At 33.4% G+C, this 18,577-nt stretch overlaps 2 protein-coding genes, 1 long non-coding RNA gene and 1 pseudogene across 5 annotated transcripts; 2 read left to right on the forward strand and 2 right to left on the reverse strand.

Moving 5' to 3' along the window:
- The first annotated feature begins 5,240 nt into the window (after positions 1-5,240).
- Positions 5,241-10,385, forward strand: LOC140989911 (inositol-pentakisphosphate 2-kinase-like). The gene is made up of 9 exons (XM_073459442.1): positions 5,241-5,380; positions 5,502-5,606; positions 6,040-6,243; positions 6,757-6,904; positions 7,756-7,802; positions 8,386-8,496; positions 8,631-9,227; positions 9,742-9,933; positions 10,268-10,385. The coding sequence occupies exons 2-8, from the start codon at positions 5,505-5,507 to the stop codon at positions 9,895-9,897; spliced, it is 1,365 nt and encodes a 454-aa protein (XP_073315543.1). The 5' UTR covers positions 5,241-5,380; positions 5,502-5,504; the 3' UTR covers positions 9,898-9,933; positions 10,268-10,385.
- A 732-nt stretch (positions 10,386-11,117) lies between these two features.
- LOC140989193 (AAA-ATPase At3g50940-like) lies at positions 11,118-12,549 on the forward strand (annotated as a pseudogene).
- A 1,673-nt stretch (positions 12,550-14,222) lies between these two features.
- LOC140989901 (phosphatidylinositol/phosphatidylcholine transfer protein SFH3-like) lies at positions 14,223-16,705 on the reverse strand. 3 transcript variants are annotated; one of them, XM_073459426.1, is made up of 7 exons: positions 16,522-16,705; positions 15,877-15,952; positions 15,228-15,494; positions 15,053-15,130; positions 14,865-14,966; positions 14,725-14,774; positions 14,223-14,623 (listed from the first exon to the last, which is right to left on the reverse strand). In XM_073459426.1, the coding sequence occupies exons 2-7, from the start codon at positions 15,946-15,948 to the stop codon at positions 14,524-14,526; spliced, it is 669 nt and encodes a 222-aa protein (XP_073315527.1). In that variant the 5' UTR covers positions 15,949-15,952; positions 16,522-16,705; the 3' UTR covers positions 14,223-14,523. The 3 variants fall into 3 exon arrangements, with proteins under 3 accessions (XP_073315527.1, XP_073315526.1, XP_073315525.1); XM_073459425.1 differs by having other exon boundaries at positions 14,224-14,623; positions 16,526-16,705; XM_073459424.1 differs by having other exon boundaries at positions 14,224-14,623; positions 16,497-16,705.
- A 474-nt stretch (positions 16,706-17,179) lies between these two features.
- LOC140990332 (uncharacterized) lies at positions 17,180-18,567 on the reverse strand. The gene is made up of 4 exons (XR_012177632.1): positions 18,478-18,567; positions 18,288-18,406; positions 18,065-18,156; positions 17,180-17,432 (listed from the first exon to the last, which is right to left on the reverse strand). It is a non-coding gene; the product is annotated as an uncharacterized lncRNA (long non-coding RNA).
- Positions 18,568-18,577: the final 10 nt, after the last annotated feature.

Consider the following 18,577-nt stretch of genomic DNA (forward strand, 5'->3'; position numbering starts at 1 on the left):
CAGATACAAATACACACATCTAAACATAGAGTTTGTTAGAGCTCGTGTATGTTTTTGGTATCAAAATGCAATTTATTACCTAACTCAGATGTGATTAAATCTGGTTGGATCTTTATCAAAAGCAAAAAGAAGGACTCCCCATAACGGAGTTAAATTTCCAACAGCAAGGGATAAGATGTCGTCAAGATTCAAGACAACACCACAAGATGATGCTTTCATTGAATTAATTAAGTTAATTCGACCATTTTATTACGAAGTCTGATAAAATCTTTTTAGTATTTATCAACGCTAATATATGAAGAGTGAAGCTTTATATTTACTTATATCTATCTTGTCGTCGTGCGAATTAAAAAATAAAATTTTTGAATTCGTACAACTTGTACCAAAAAAAAGTTCATGTAGCAACTAATTAATATTCATGTTATTATCATATATTGTTCGATAAACATCATGCATTTCCTGTTGACGGTTCCCATAATATTTCACAGTTGCACTTCAAACCATTTGAATGATTAAAATGGACGGCCCGCAAGAAATCTTGGATGAGTGGCTTTCAAGATAACATATATTTTGCTTTACGCATGTATAATTAGCCAATGATAGTTAACCACTCAAATTTTTGTTACATACATTTCAAAAGTGACTTTTCTCTTTTGCAATATTGGGTGAAAAACTAATCCATTTAATACGAATTTTGTCACCTTTAACTACGCACTAATCAAGCCATAATTACCTTGCCCAAAGGGTAACATAGTGGGCTATGTTGGAACATTCTTTTTTCTTTCCCCTCCGCAAGTGTTTTATAGCTTGCTACTGTTGGAGTGAGCTGTGGAATCATTATCGATTCCTTAAATTGCCATCTAAATTAACCTCCGTAACTATATATCAACTTTCCGCCCTCACACACACTTATATATAAAGTAAATATTTTTTAAGATCGGTCAAAGTAAATATTTTGTAAGATCGGTCAACTCGATTCATATTTAGAGTATAAACTAATACATTAAGCATAAAAAATAATATTTTCTATGAGTCGGATTGGATGAGAGATCCGTCTCATAAAATTGACTCGTTAGATGATCTCATAAAAACTTTTGCATTATATTATATGTAGTATATTTGGTGGTGTTGTCAATTTTTTTTGTTGCACACCATTCAATTTTTTTTTTTTTTAAAATCGTAATAGCAATAATGATGATGAGTCGGTAACATTTAGGATTTCAGGTTTTCTTGGTTTTTTTTAGTTGGGGGTTTAAATTTTCTCATCTCTCTTTTTTTCCATGGAATTCTTAGCTAGTGTTGGGGGTTATTTCCCCCATTTTTTTAAAAAAATTTGAAACTCGTACAATGTCATATGTTGAATAGTCATTTTTGAATGATGACCACCTTTTCTTCTAATATTTCACGGATAATGTCCATATGAATGCATGAATTTTGAAATATCTTATTCAACATAAAGACTTAATTCAGAATTTGATCTCGTATGCATGAATTTCCAAAATAATTCCGATTGCCTAAAATTAATTTCACAATGACTTAAACGGGTGAGTCTTAACCTCACTCGATTTGTCAAAGCTACTTTTTTTTTTCATACATAAAATAATAATTATAGTCATCTAAAGCACAAGATATCGTGTCAACGTCAATTCATAGTTTAACAAAATAGTTAACATTTTTTTTAATGCTGCGAAATTCTCTTCTTTGCGGTGAATAACTCCTCTAATAATCGATTTCCCAATAAAAAAAATATAGTTGGAAGATAAAGAAAAAAATCATATACATTAAAGGGAACTCATTATGTTTCCCCGATATTCTAATCAACGATGAAGAAGAAAAATACATAATTTTTAGTACAACTTACGTAAAGTTGGGAAATTTTTTGTATTACACATGGAAATGGAACCTACGCCTCTCCGAGAGAGGTTTATGTCAGCTCAAGTTGCGGCGAGAATAAAATTTTTTTGTCGTGTGAAATGCTTTTAATCCTTGCAACACCCTAAGTCCGATTCTTAAAGGAGTCGGCTAAAACAATAACTATTTTAACGCCAAACCAAAAGGGTGACTTTATGTTTGATGCCAGTGATATGGTAATGTCATATAAAAATTCAAATGATCTTTTTTTTTTCACTGTATGTATGGTGTTGTATCTTTAAATTTTTAGAAATTAATTAATTATAAACGTGTGTTTCATAATTGATCTCTTCTATTTCTTTTTACATAATTCACTATTTTTTTTAAAAGATTTATAAGCCGATGTTTTCTTCTCAAGCCTGTCATTTTCACGAAATATACCAAAATAGTAAATAATAATAATGATAATAATAATAAAACCAGAAGCATTTATTTAATTTTTCGAACTGCTACCAAACCAAATTCTCTGTCGGAATATATTTAATTCATAAGCGATCACCAAAATTAGAAGTTATCATATTTAAGGTGTATATNAAAGTAGTAAATGTTTCCATGATATTCACATGAACATCTTGCGATGTCTCGATTTAAGTGTAATTCCAATTGGAATGAAGATGGATTACATAGAAGGAAGAAATAATATAATATTAATATAGTGAATTGACTTAATATAGTGAATTATCTTTAGTCGTCTCATACAAAAGTAAAAAACTTAAAGAGTAATTTTATAAAATTAATTTTATAATCGTCTCTCAATATCTTCTTCTCAAAATATCCAAATCAACTGCTCAACTATCACGATCGGCCTTATAAAATATTTTGAATATCGAACAATTGAGGTTTTATGTATGATATTGCCACCTAAAATGCAATCAATTACACCCATAGAATACAACTATTCGTCCCAAATTTTCCTTTTTGGTTCATATTTGCAAATCATCGAGTGCTTTTAAAGTTAAGCACGTAGAAAACTTAATAATATATACACAAAAACTCTTGTGAGATCGTCTCATAATTCAATTTTGTGAGACGAATTTCTGACTCAACTGAACTCATGAAAAAATATTATTTTATGTCAAAAGTATTACTTTTCATAATAATTATGTATCATGTTGATCTATCTNTGAATCATTTTAAAAGGAAATGTGATGTCAGTGATATAGTGATTAAGATTGCAACAAAATAAACTAATCATTATGCATGATTAATTACAAAGTTAAAGAATAATCCACAAACTAAATAACATTGTTATAATTTGATTGTAAATTTAATTTTATCCATTGTAATTTACCTAAATAGCATGCTTTGTTGACTAATCATCCCGATAGTTTATTCAGTATGTACCGAATGATAGCAACGGATGGTTCATATGTTATAAAAAAATTATAAATTTAACTTTCATGATAAATGTAAATTTAAATTTATCTAAAATAGTAGAAAGTAGGAAGAGTCAACTTTAATAGGCCTTGTGTAGTCCTATCATGGACAACACATTTTTATCATGTTCGATTAAAGCTAAATTAAGGAAAATGGAAATGAAATGACCCGGACCAAAATTTATATTCGCTCTCCCTTTTCACTCTTCAGTGTTACTTTGTAGGATTGCATTAGACGGCCAGAGGCAGCCTCTAGCCGTCACAATCTCTCGGCTCTCAGCTCGGAATCTCAAAGCCTTAAAGCTGTGATTGCGAAGCAAATCGCGCACATCGCACGCTATCTCTCTCGCCTTGGGTATTGTGATCGTGGCCATTGCTTGAAGCAGTAATTCGAAAATGAAGAGGGTTAAAGACCGGGAAGATAGTTGTCTTTGATGTTAAAGAAATGAAAATAGTGTTGTTTTGTTAATTTTTTGTTCCATTACGTGTAATTATAATATATGTCTAGTTGTTTTAACGGGTGAAGTTCTATTTCATATGCGATTATAGAGTAAATATTTTTTTCGATTGAAGTTTTAATTGAGATGATCCCGCTATATAATTTTTTTATAAAATCAGTTTTTAGTTCAATAAAAAAATTCAAAAATTTTTGTTAAACGATCTTATTAGTTAATTTTATGAGACAAATATTTTATTTGAATTATAAATAAAGACAATGTTGACACATGACATCGTCTCATAAGAGATCTACTAAAAAAAATATGTGTGTGTGCCCCACAAATTTTGGATACCCGGTTTTCGGATTCGACCCCGACACGAACTATCAGAATCTGAAAACTCGAATCGATGCCCAACTGAAGAGAATATTGGAATATAATTTGATACTTCTAATCAGAGCCGTACCTGTGGTTCACAGGGCCTGAGGCGCTATGTTAAAAAAAATCTTGTTGTGATAAATAACCGTAAAGCTTGCAAATTAAAAATAATCAAACAATAGATATAAGAAAAATATAATTTACGAGTTATATATTTATCTCTTTGTGATTTTTTTCTTCGTGCATCACAACATCAACATGACTATAACGTAATGCATTGTCATATGAACAATTATATTAGAAAAAGATTGAAATTGGCAAAAATTGTAATATATGTTGCTAAAATTGAAATTTATCAATATAAACTATCAAAATAACAAAATGATAAATATAATGAACCAATATTATAAAAATATACGATTTGTTTTAAATAATAAATATAATATTTTATTCAAGAAAATAGAAAATAAAGATATGTAAAATATGTAAGTATTACAATTTTTTGTGTTTTATTTTTTGCAATGAGTCCAACTACATAAATTCAAGAAAAGAGGCCAAATAATCGAAAAGTAAAATATAAAAGTTTAACACATGAGTTGACACAAGATAAAATAATAAATATATTGGACAAACATTACCGTTTTATGTATACAAGATTTTTAAAATTTTAATTATTGAGCCGTATAACTTTATTGTTTGGGATTTACATTATTTGATTATATCCTGAATGAACACAATCGTCATATTTAATCATGTTTTCAATGAGTCAAAGTCCAATTTTTTTTTAAATGTCCAATTCACATAAGTGTAAGTCTCAACCAATTATTTTTTTTGGGCCCCTGTAAGGGTCGGGCCCTGAGACGATGGCCTCTCTCGCCTCACAGGAGGTACGGCTCTGCTTCTAATCTTTCTCAATAATAATAATAATAAAACCAAATACTGCAACAAAAAAATAAAGCAAAACGCAAATTCGACTTTAAGCAAAATTATATTATTGCACAGTTATATATATATATTCTTTGTTTGTTTGTTTTTAATTAAAAAATGAATAGCAACAAAGAAAAACTTTAAACTCAATAAAATTTTAAATAAAAACCTTAAACAAGATAATAATAATAATAATAATAATAATAATAATAATAATAATAATAATAAAAAGAGTATAAAATGGCATTGGGAAGCAACGCTCTCTCGTGCTCACGAGCCAACAAACACGCTACTCTCACTCACTCTTATAAGCCCTAAAATCTCCAATAATCAGTCTCAAATTTGGTTGAGGTAAAATCCCAGTAAACGTAGACTCTAAATTGTCTGCATGATGTTAATTCGTGTTGAGTTTCTTGTGCATTTTGGTGGTTGGAAATGTAACAAAAATGGTGTATTCGTGTGTTGTGGGCAGCTGATGGAGATGGTTCTACAGGCCAAAGACGCGGTCGAATGGGCTTATAGAGCTGAGGGAGCTGTCAATTTGGTTCTTGCATACTGTGGAAACTCTCCAAAATTTGTAAGTTTTTCTTCTTTTTTTCACTCCCCTTTGATTTTGTTTTATTGGCTTTGAGCTGATGATATATAGGCATGTTTTCATTTTTACCACATCGTTTTTGGCCTTTTCCGTATGAAGATTCAGTTGAAGTTTTTCCACTATTTTAAAAGACCTTTGCTGGCCATGCAAGCTGCTGTATAAATTGTGGAGCTTGGCTTGTTTAGTGTTTGTAATTTGATTAATGGTAGTGGATGAAAGGCCTAAAAAAATATCCTTTCTCTTTCTTGCTAATAACATAAACTTATTTTTTTTATTTGCTTTGAAATTTTGGATTTTATCAATCAAAATATGTGTGTTATGAATATTATACTTTGAAATACAATTTTGATGGTTGAGGTAGATGTTTTTTGTTCTACAGATGTCTCAGTAATTTTATTTTTTATTGCCTCTCTAGATCGGAAAGGTTTTAAGGGTTCAAAAGGTCTCAAGGAATGGATCTGAATATGGGAATGGTCATTCAGCTCTAACCAAGCATGAATACGTCCTGTGGGGAGAAGTGGCAGGCATCGCCTCGGCCCCTACAAGGGAAATTGTAGAGCAACTCTATGTGCAACAAATCATGTGCCCGTTGTTGGGTTCTGAGCATGTTGATGCAGGGGTAAGTTGTAACCATCTCAATTTTGAATGAAAATCTTATTACTTTTGCACACTTAACCTTTAGTTTTATTATCATTTCAGCTATTTATTATTACCATGATCATCATGAATTCTCCTCACCAAATATACAATTTGCACCCATTTTCCTTTCATGTGCTTGTTATGCTTGTTTATCCTTCAGTACACGCCTATTTTACCATTGCTCATCGATTTTGGGATATGAGAGTACAATTCCACGTTTTGCTTTGCCTTGCAGTTGCTAAAGATATAACCTTGTCTCACACGCTCTCTACATCCTTTAATGATGCATAAAGTAGATTTATTTGTTGTGTGGCCTACAACGTGGCATCATGATGTAGTCACTTAATACAGGTTGATTAAGTAATAGATGACTGGTGTGATGAGATCAGTAATCGAAGTAAAAACTGCTATTAAGTTGACACGATATGGAAAGCGATTATGCCATTATTGCCTCTACAACTTATTTATTGGATCTTGTCATGGCTTTTGGCAGATTCGTGTTCTTGTGTCCAGAGAATTTTTGGAGGCAGTCGAAAATAGAGTTCTTCATTCTCGTCCAACTTGGCGTGTTGATGAGGCTAAAGTCAATCCCCTATGTGACTCAGTTCTTCTTATTGCTGATCATTCAATATTTCCTCTCGGTACCAGCTTCCTTCTAGCATTCTTGTAAAAAATGAATCGTTACTTGTGCTCTCCTTGATTTAGGTTTTCTGGATATGTATTCATTTATATCTTATATTTGTCATATCTATCCCTTGCTGAAACCACAAAATCTTTCCGGATATTCTTTTAACATGAATGGACTAAGAATAGATATGCTTGCTCTATTTGAAATTTTCTTCCATCTGCTGTTCAATTTGACGGCATCCTCAATTTGTATTCCATGAGCTATAAGAGTTTTTTTTCTCTATGGATATGACAACATTTTACCTTTAATCTAGCTTACTGTTTAGAGAGAAAATATACTTTTTCTTGTAAATTCTATTTCAGCACGTGAAGAAAATTTTCATGTTTATCTGATTGCATATTTGATGTTCGGTGTAAATTTAAAGTGTGGGAGGGTTTAATTAAAAATCATCCAAGTTGACTTTATCAGATTCAACCAAAAAATGGTTACAAATTGAAATCCCATTGTGAAAAACATGTTGATTTTAGTATTTTTTCCATTGAGAGTCTTGATAGGTCGCCCTTAAATTAGGAAGTCATTTAGGGAAAGTGTGTGCATTGCCTCAAGATAGATCCCCTCTTGTTGTTGAAGATGCAGATGAGCTTTTCAACCACAATGTTAAAATGTACATAATTTTACACGACTATGTAATTGAGGTAGTTTAATTACATGCGATCCAATAATTTGTGAAATCATCTCGCTTTAATTGAGTTTTTGATGATCGAGAAATCAACCTGGAGGCTACTGATATGTTTACTTGTATTCCATATTAAATTGGTGTCTCATGTTGGATAAGCAATTCCCTAATCATGGTATAATCTTCAGTTTCAGGCACGTTCAAGGAGGATTTTTGCATCTCTGTGGAGATTAAGGTGCTTCTCACGTCATATTTGTTACATGTTGTGTTCCTTGCATGTTTATACATATTATGTTAGAGATATAGGTTGTTTTGCATTGGCCTCTAATTTTTCCCATCTTGATATATTTGAGAAAAATTAATGCATTTCATATCTGTCACATTGTTGTGTTCCTTACACATTTATATTTATTATGTTTGAGATGTAGGTTGTTTTTCATTGGCCTCTAATTTCTCAAGATATTTGAAAAAAATGAATGAAGTGGAAGAAGAAAATATGAAAATGATACTTGGATAATATGTTTGATAGTTGATTTGACATGCGGTGTTTGATGTTATATAATGATTTCTTGAAAATGATTATATAGGAAAAAGGAGATTAGGTAATTATTGTGTTTGAAAATGATGATTTGATATTTGAATTGGTAGGGTGCTTGGTAATATTGGGTATCTTTTTAATTAGATCTAGAGTCAAAATGGTTTTTCTTATTTAAATAGACAAGAGCAGGGAAGACCCAACAAAGTTAAAGCCGAATCCTTCTAAATCACTTCTTTGGGATCATAACATCTTCCATTTCTCTCTTCTTCTAAAAATGCAGCCCAAATGTGGGTTTCTTCCTACTTCACAATTTATCGCTGAAGAAAATGCCGTCAAAAAGAGAATTACTCGTTTTCAAATGCACCAAGCTCTGAGACTACATCAAGGAAAGGTAACACACGTACCTGAACTACAATCCCCCACCCTCAACTGCCTGAGATATGAGTTTTTTTAATAGACCTATACTTGTATTTGCACTAGTTTTCTTTCTTGTTACTAATGGATTCTGTGAATGGATCTATACAGGTGTCACAAATAAGCAAATATAACCCACTGGATTTATATTCGGGATCCAAGGATAGAGTACAAAAAGCAATTAAATCTCTTTTCCTTACGCCTCAAAATAATTTCCGGGTTTTCCTTAATGGTGCATTTGTTTTTGGAGGCCTAGATGCAACTGACAGTACTAGTTGCACTGTTGACCAAGCATTTGATGATGCCCTCAAACATGTCATTCTTGCAAAAGAGGGGATGCATACAAATTATTTTTTGGAACTTGTGGCTGAGGCAGTTTTCAACTCTAGTTTGCTGAATCGATTGCTTGAAGTACAGAAGCTAGACATTGTTGACATTGAAGGAGCCATTCATGCATACTATGACGTTATTTCTCAGCCTTGTGCAGTGTGTTGGGAAAAAGGTGAAAAAATGTTGTCAGGAAAGTATTCAGTCATGCATTCAATGCCAATGCATAAAAGCTTAAAAATCGTTAGAGATTACTTGATATCTGCTACTGCCAAGGACCTAAGTATGATGATTAGTTTTAGATCTAGAAGTAACATGGATCAGGGATCATCATATGATGTGGTTTATCTGGATTCAACCCATCAGAGTTTTCATTACAAGGTATAATCACTGATAATTGTCATCTCATCTTCTAGAATCATAATGGCTAGTTTTTAGCTTTAATTAAGGTTTTTGCCCTTGTATGTAGAAGCATTGATGTGGAGATTTTTTTTCTTGTTGGAGAGTTGCAAAAATCATTGGCATTATGTATTGTGATCATCTTGGTTGGACTTCAATTTTTGGGGATGAGGTTTATAAAAGGTCTTTTGTTTTTTCTTTTTTAACAAATACATGTTTTTGTCTCATAAATGTGAAATATAATGTAAGAAAATGACAGTGTTTTTATATTTCTTTCCTGTATTCATTGCAAAATTCACGTGGCAAGGCATTTAGATATTATCGTAGTTTCTTAGGTTTCCAGGGAAAATACTTCCAGCTTTAGTTATCTTCTCGAGAAATTAATCTTGGTGCTAAAAGATAATGGGGATTTAAATATTCTTAACATTGATGAATTCAGCGGTATGGTGTCATTTCAGTAATATTATAATTGCTAATCGAACTTGAACTCCTTTAGGCTTCTTTCATTGACCTGGATATGAAGCCATTGAAGAAAATGGAGTACTACTATGAGTTGGATCAACGGATAGCAGGTAATTATGTCCAAAGAGCAAAAAATGTGCAAGAATTTGAAAATGGTGAATCATCACATTCAGATTGGCACAATACCTAAAGATGCTCCAATGCCAACGTGCAAATGCAATAACAGGTACCTTACAGTAATTCACGTTTTCTTTCATGGTTTGAACTTGATTTGGCCATTGCATTTTCTTTTGCAAATCTTGGATCATATGGTTTATCTGGTTTTAACTTGTAGTTAAGGCTAAGTTCAAAAGTATCACATTATTGTTTCATATTTCATTTCGAGTTCCTATTATTCGATGGCTTTCGAAGTTGATTAGGAAATGAACTGACGTATGGTTTTGAATAACAACACTTGCTTGCAGTCATAGAAATTAATTTTGGACCCAAAACCCGAATTGAATACTCGTGCTATCCTTTTATACTCAATTTCATGTTAAAAGATGTCCATTTTTCCACAGAAATGTAAGTCGTGGTCTCATCAGAAGAACACTTCAGTTTTTTTCGGGAATCAGGATATAAAAAGAGCGACTGCCGGAACTCTTGGATTGGCGACTGTCGAATTTTGGATCAAGTATGTGGAAAAATGGCATATTGGGAGTGTGACTAGTGACTACCTACTGTATGTTGTTTATGTGCGTCTGTGTCTGTATCTTCTAATTCTCGATACGTTGTGTAAATGTTTGTTGTATCTGTGTATCTATTACCCTGAAATGTTACTTATCTCACGCGGTTAGGATTTGTAACTGTGTGTTGTCATTCATTGGCTTTTAGTAAGAGCTTAATCGAACTTTTTAGGTTGAAAAGGTTGAAATTGAAGAAGTAAAAAGTCTTCATAAACTTTAAGCTATTTAGTCAATTACTTTGATTTTTATTCAATACAAATCTTTTGGTATTTTTTAAATATATTTTTTATTTTGTGTCTAATGGTAAGATTTCAAAATTTGATGTGATGTAAAGAAAATATGAAAACAACTTCAATTTTTGTTTCTATAATCCATAAAGACAGGGAAAATGGGAAATATAAGACATTTGCATAAACAAACACAACTTTTTAATAATAATAATTTATAATTTATATCCTCTCGTTTTGGATTTTCGACAGAATCATATACTCTGTCTTGCATTTGAATATGCCATATTCAAACCAAGATCAAGTCCGGATCTTCTAAGTCAGTAGTTGGATTTTGATCCAGCAGGTAGAAATTCGGGCCAACACAAATTGGGGTAAAATTCTAGCAAGTACCTTAAATCTCAAGAAACTGTGGTCAAACATAAATGAACACACACAAGGCGCACAAACCCAAAAAGTTTCGACAAGATGCAGTTTTCATACGAATCTCTGCCCCCTCCCAACAAGATTTTGCCAGCAGCGGCATCTGTAGCTGCCTCCATGATTCTCCTAAAATCCATTGTCAATGACCTTGTCCCTCAGATTCACATATATCTTACTTCCTCCATCAAAAAACTCTCCACCCAACTCACTGTTGTTATAGAAGAATTCGAGGGCCTTAAAATCACATTTTTGAGGCAGCTAATGTGTATTTGGGCAAAATCTCGCCCTCCACGCAGAGTCAGAGGTTAATAAACCCCTGAAACTGGAGGAATTGCCCGTAACAGTCGATATAAACCAAGAAATCATTTATTTCCATGATGGGGTTAAGTTACAATGGATCTTGCTGTCATCTACCATCAAACAGGCAAATCAAGGGAATAAAAATGGCAATCAGAAAACTGCGCTACGGTACTTTGAATGGAGTTTTCCGAAGAAATTTAAAGGTACCGTGTTGAAAGTTTATTTGCCATACATATTGAGGAAAACAAAAGGAGATCAAGGAAGAATTAAAGGCAGTTAGGTTGCATACGATTGATTACAATGGCATAGATTATTGGAGATTGGTTGTCTTGAACCATCCTGCAAAATTTAATCCCATGGCAATGGATTATGTTGTGAAGAAGGAGATGATTGAGGATATGAATAGATTTGTAAAGGGAAAGGATTATTATGTAGAGTTGGGAAGGCTTGGAAAAGAGGGTACTTGTTTTATGGTCCACCGGGAACAGGAAAGTCGAGTTTGGTGGCAGCCATGGCTAATTATCTCAAGTTCGATGTGTATGATTTGGATTTGATAGAGGTACAGTGCAATTCATATTTGAGAAGGCTGTTGATTTGCACGGCCAATCGGTTTATACTTGTGATAGAGGACATTGACTGCAGTGGAAATGAGAGAATCAGTTTTCACAACAAACCACAAGGGTCGTCAATTAGACTCATCCCTGTTGAGACCCGGTCGCATGGACGAGCAGTTGGAGATGTACTGCTCAATCAATGGTTTCAAGACACTTGCAGCCAATTATCTGAAAATAGAGGAACACATACAATTTGCTGCCATTGAAGAGCTTTAAACAAAAGTGAAGGTGACACCAGCTGAAGTTGCAGGAGAGCTCATGAAGAGCGAGGATGCAGATACTGCCCTACTATGCTGTACCAAACTCCTCTTGGACAAAGAAAAGATTCAAGGCAAAACTCAATATAGTTGATATCTAAATAAGAAGCAGTCGACCCATCATCTCAATACAAGGTGATGATGCAGAGTACCCTATTGAATACTGAGCACATATATTAGTTTTATTTAATTCTTGTTTTAAGTACTTTAATATATTAATTCCATTTAGTTGAAAATGCCTTGGTCATGACAAATCTGCAAACCAGTAGTGAATGTATCCATGACTAAAATCTTGTCTAAATTCACTGTCTGCAAAAGGGGGAAGTATCGATGTTGAAATATTGCCCAAGAACACATATAGAACGCAAGTAACACTTGATAGGATTGTTACATCAATGCAGATACGTATGTACGCAAGACTACCCCCTTTCCCTGAAGTCCAGATGGAGGGGAGTGGAACATCTTCAGGCATAAAACTAAAATACTAAATCGTGTGAGTCAACAGTGATTCGAGGACAGACTGTCGAATCTCACATTTTGTTCTCCTAAATGATAAATGATAGATAATGGCATGTCATTAAAGAACAAAAAATCATGAAGCTCACTATCATTTGGTAGCAGCACTTTTGTATCCATCATCCTTTTGTGAAAATGATATTAAATGCCAAATCGCAACCCAAGTCAGTAGTTCGTTAGGTTATACATACAAAACATGATCTAAAAAGTTTCATCACGGAGCTTATGTAAAATATATAACACAATAACACACATTAAGCTTTTAATCGAGTATTAAATAATTTTTTAAAAAAATATACGAATAAACTTTGATTCCAGTGAAACAATGTCTTAATTATTTTTTTGGGATCAAATTAATTTCTATTTTTTTTTTAAAATTTTGAAATAACTAGTACTGATTTAAGGTGCACAATATTTGGGCATATATCTAATGTGGTCCATTGAATATTTGTAACGTTCTTAGTTGTAAAACATGTGGTATCAAATTTTAAATAAAAAATAAAATGAAATAATGATGAGATGAGGAGAATTGCCCATTTTTAGAATGAATTGACAAATAAAAGATATAAGTTATTAAAGTCTTAGATTGCTCGGGTATCCCTCTGGACCTTGACCTTGACCTTGACCATGGGTAGCTGGCTCGATGATTGATCACGCTCGGCACCTAGCATTGGTAGACCTCATGCAATAATTGTTTTAGTTCTACTACCAAAGACATGAACTTAGAAACGGGGAGTAGTTTGAAAGAAATGACATTGAATCTTTGTGTCTTGACTCCTAAATCGATTTTTTTTGGGTTTCCGAAGTGAATAACATATTACCAAATCATGTCTCGAGTGCTACAACTGTGGATATAGGGATTTCGAGAATAAGCTTTAAGAACTATTATGTAATAATGTTTATGATGAGTGGTTTAGACAACAATAAGATCATTGTTATAGTAAATAGTTATTATACAAAAGTTTGTGTGATTTTCCTCGTTAAGATAAAAAAAAAATAGTTTGGCCCCATCTAAATTTATTTTATATTTGTTTTTCGTTTTCATTCCACGACTATTCACGTTGTTGAAGTTTTATTTGGTTTAAATTTATTTAATTTTTTCAAACCCCTCAATTGGCTTAGTTGGGACTTGTATTCAGTCATGATGGGAATATGACACAAACATTTGCTTCACTAGCCAGGTTCTTCCACATGGCAATTGGATTTGGGAATACCCCTTTAGGTGCGATTCTTTATTCTTTGTCCAAGATCACAATTCATGAAACGCCACAATCCGCCAGAAAGTGTGAATGTTACCACATTAATTTTCATACACAGTTAGCATGAAAGGATAAAGCAGTCAGCAAATGAAATAAATTTTAGCCATAAAAACTAATGTACAGTAAGCATTGACGCATCATCAACTGTACACCAAGAGATCTACTCAGAATCAATTCAGTTTAATGTACCAAGTTGAATCAGTTTTGAGAATCTTTGATAAAATAGTTCTGTACATGTAGTTATAACTTCAGGTCAATCCAAATGGTTCATGATTTTTCAATTTTCAATGACAAGAATTTTGCCAAATGTATCCCGTTCAACTTTGATGGAATAATCATGTACAGATAGTTGCACCTTTAATTGAATTCAAATGGTCCATATTTCTAAATTTTCTACTAACAGAATCTGGGAAAATTGACCAATGAAGTGTCATTTCTACCTTAAGTTCAAATTTGCTAAGTATCATTTATTTTCTTCAGGTTTCAAGCTCCTGACTAAGCAATAGATATGTCTTTCCATGGTCCTCTGTCTGACCTGAGGCAGCCTCCTTCAAGCTTACAGTTACAGCTCCCACCAAGAAAATCCGGAAGCTCACTGAGCACCGATTTGATTTCATTAGACTAGCAGCAAGTTCATGAGAAAGATGAATGGGTACGAGTAAAAAAATTAAGCAGAATTCCATCAACTCATCTTACCTTTCGTCAATCATTTCAAGCAATTTCGTTCGATACTTATTGCCAATGACCTAAGATTTTGGATAATATCATAGTAAGTCTTTAAATTTTTTATTGACTCATGGAAAACGTATGTGTTTTATACGAGTATTTTCTTATACCTGAATCTTGGATGCTGTTTCAGGGTCAAGAAAGCATTTTATAGCGCTCCAAAGTAATCTAAAGCCAGGGCCAGCATTTATGATGAGCATTTGAGAAAGGGTCTGCATATATCAGGCAGTGATGATAAACTTTGTCATGGAATATGACTATAGATAGAAACAAGTGTATCAGAAGGAGTTAGTATTACTTCGGGATACATGTCATTATAAATCTTGCGGAGCTGCATAAGGACATTTTGCACAGGTCTTGTAAAACTCTTAAAGGTCTGAATGGTAAAACAAACATTATCGAGCCAAATTGTCATAAAATTTTCAAAATGATAGAAAGTGCAAAGCACAACTAGTAGGAAGAGAAGTACTCACCACGCCTTCAACATCAAGAATCACCAAATTTCTGTTAACGTGTCTGTTTGCAGAGATAGAGCAAGCAGGAAACCTGACCCTATGAGTTTTCTCGTAGTCCAGGACTTGGTATTTAACATATCGATCTAAAGTGGTGACCTGCATTAATTTTTCCACATCAAGCTTTCCCAATCTTTCAATGTAGATTGGTCTTCCTTCCTTGTCTACACCGTGATAGCCCTGAGGGTAATATTTCTGAACTTCATTCAATTCCTTAAAGTCAAAGTCCTGGAGATGATACATTAAGCTACAAGAATTACAAAGCATTTCAAAATGGCAGACAAGAATGTATTAATGAATTTACCACTTTCGACAAGATTCTAAAGATAAAATGAATGCTCTGTTCATTGATCAACCCTAATATTTTTAAAAAATTAAATTTTGTTTAGTTTTCCAAAAACTTCCATCAGCTTTATTTTTCATTGAAGCTTAGAATCTCAGATCAAAATCAGTATATATTCTTATCAGTAATTATAAAATCAGATGTTCGTCAAAGACAAATTATCTGTATCCTCATCATGAAACTTTGAAATGAAAGCAAAATTTGGATGGATGGCATATCAAGAAAATGTATCAGGATGCCAACCGTAAAGAGCATAGTCAAAGTCACCTTCATCATAGCGTTAACACCAAAAAGTTTCCTCCTATTAAACATCTCGGTCAACGAGTTCTGTTCCTCCATCAATCTGATAAGCACGAAGCATTAACAATATCATCCCAAGATTTCATCCAATCTATTCTATGTTATATACAAAAGTTCCGGAAACCAAGGACGATAATTAAAAAAAAACTTAGATGCCATGTTGGGTTGGATAGAGACGGCATAAAAACAGGTGCTTGAGGCTGCACTCCATTTAACTTCCACTTTCGAAACAAGTTTGATGAATATTATATGGAAACGTAAAGAGCCATCAATTCAAGAAAATTCGCAAAATATTGAACTTTGGAGCATAACATTTAGCCATTCATCAAAGCAACCCCTGAATAACTGATAAGTACAAAACAACCCAAATTTGTAGAACACAAATCGAAACTGCTGATGAACACAAAGCTACGAATTCGAAACTGAATCCTAAAGAGTTCGATCTTAAACCGTATCACCACGAAATCTGTACGCAAAATAACAGGAACTCGATCCGAAAAAGAAAAACAGCAAAACATACACACAATTAATTCATAACAACATCGGGAACACATTTATCGGAGTAAAAGAAATCAAAAGCAAGATACCAAGTAAAAGGAGTAACCGTCGTACTCACAAGATGCAGCGAATCGCGTATAACTCTGGTTTTGGTACCTGGAAGATGGCAGCGCTTCAAAAAGGAAGACGAGGTGGTCTGATGTGTACACGTGGCAAGATCTTGGTGGTTGCCGTTCTCTTGGCGGGAATATGCCGCGGAATATAAATACCGTTCATTTGTTTGCAAATGGATGCGTGTCTAAAAGGGGTCGTTTCTTACAAACTTTGTTACGCAAAAACTAAGATAACTAATATGTAATCAAATAATAAATAAAATAAGAGGAATTTAGATTTTTTTTTTTTACATTAAATAAATCGGAACGTTTGCTTCTTTCTTAAAGGAGGAAAAAAAGAGAGATGTAAAATGTCCCTCCACGGAATGATAATTATGACAAAAAAATTAGTAGTTGTATGTGTAAATTGATAATTAAAACATAATTGTGTTTTAGACATTAAGAATCAGTTAGAAAATTTTACCAACAAATCAAGATAATGATAAGTTTTAAATAGATAGATATACAGATTAATGCAAATTTTTTAAAACGTTCTCTATTTTTTTTTAATAAAAAAAACACGCACAAGGTCACCCTGCATATTCCTCCCTTTTATTATAAACCACAAGATTACTCGTCCAACAGATGAGAAACTTGACTAGAACCAATCAGAACCATCATCCAGAAAATCTAACAAAGAATTCAATAATTGCTTTAAAACAATTCTGCATTATATTACATAGCACATACGGTTATTATCCATACGACACGCAAACATATATATTATATACACAACGGAAAATGGTTTGACAAAGTGATTGCTATGTACAAGCCGTATACATCCTCTCTATGACAAACGAGTCGTAGAACAACTCTGATTCTATGGCCAATTCTTCTTCGTTCGAAGTTGACTCAGCTTATCCCTCCATGAAGCTGCACAAAATATGACATTAAAAACTGTTGCAAGACACTAACTTTTTCTGTAAATTAAAAGTTGATGGAAGATGATTTGATTCATCCTTGCCCGCTGTCAGAACCACGTCTGAGGAGGTGCGATGAAACACAATGGACTCAACACAGAAGACAGGAGCCTCAAACTTAACTGACTACAAAATTATTAAACACCACTTTAGTGATGTAATAATTAACGTTTAGTTTCAAAGATAAAATGGAGAAGAGAGGGAAACATTGTTTGGCCAACAAGTTTGGAGCATTGGCACGGGTTGAAAGGCCGTTTACTTACAATTTAAGATAAAAATTTTATACTACACCCTCGAACATTTTGATATGCCATACTGGGAAATATGAATTTATTGTACTTATAAATCTTTGGATCATGTAAGTCTGACACATAAATTTTACACTTAGAATTTATCTGCTCAACCCCAAAATTCGAACAGGCAGGCACACGGACCCAACAGGAAGTAACATAAATTAAATAAAAGATTTCTGAAAAATGTAGAATCCCCCCCCCCCCCCCCCCCATCATATACATTATCTGTTTCCTGCCCCATTAAATTATTGGATCTAATTATGCAGATATGAATAAAATGGAGAAAAAGTACCTGCATCCCGGTAGCGTTCCTCAACCACAGCAATCATCATATTCCGTACTAGATCAAACTCCTTTGTATCAATACATGGCTGCCCAGTAGGTCTACGGTAAAAGCTTAGTTAGTACCATTTGGAACCAATGCAATCGATTCAAATTCGAGTTCCTCCAGCAAAAGATCATAGTTCTGAAACCATGCTTGCCAGTTCCAAGTTCCTTTAGGACATCATTCGTACCTGTCAAGTTCACTAAACAATCTGCCATCAGACATAGAGCTCCTAACCGACAACTTGGGTGTCTCCATAACCCTGACGCCATCGTTGTAAGCCAAGAATTTGTTCACTTGTATTGGCACCTGTGGTAATAAATTAGTCGGCTACATGAGTTAGCCCATTTAATCTTAGCGAATGTAGATTTTACTATTACCTTGCATCTCACTGCAATATTGATTGCATCTGATGGTCGGAGATCAAATCTGACTCTCTCCGCTTCATTATCCAACTTCAATCAGAATAAAATAATTAAT

Source organism: Primulina huaijiensis, chromosome 12, assembly GCF_012295235.1.
Source record: "Primulina huaijiensis isolate GDHJ02 chromosome 12, ASM1229523v2, whole genome shotgun sequence".
Taxonomy (NCBI): Eukaryota; Viridiplantae; Streptophyta; class Magnoliopsida; order Lamiales; family Gesneriaceae; genus Primulina; species Primulina huaijiensis.

Bases quoted from the DNA above. Each gene is read 5' to 3' on its own strand.
- LOC140989911 (XM_073459442.1), top strand. From the start codon at position 5,505: ATGGAGATGGTTCTACAGGCCAAAGACGCGGTCGAATGGGCTTATAGA. The intron at 5,607-6,039 runs GTAAGTTTTTCT...TTGCCTCTCTAG, and splicing joins GTGGAAACTCTCCAAAATTT to ATCGGAAAGGTTTTAAGGGT. The intron at 6,244-6,756 runs GTAAGTTGTAAC...GGCTTTTGGCAG, and splicing joins CTGAGCATGTTGATGCAGGG to ATTCGTGTTCTTGTGTCCAG.
- LOC140989901 (XM_073459426.1), bottom strand. From the start codon at position 15,948: ATGGAGGAACAGAACTCGTTGACCGAGATGTTTAATAGGAGGAAACTT. The intron at 15,495-15,876 runs GTGACTTTGACT...TATCATCTCCAG, and splicing joins GTGTTAACGCTATGATGAAG to GACTTTGACTTTAAGGAATT. The intron at 14,775-14,864 runs GTATAAGAAAAT...CCAAAATCTTAG, and splicing joins AAACAGCATCCAAGATTCAG to GTCATTGGCAATAAGTATCG.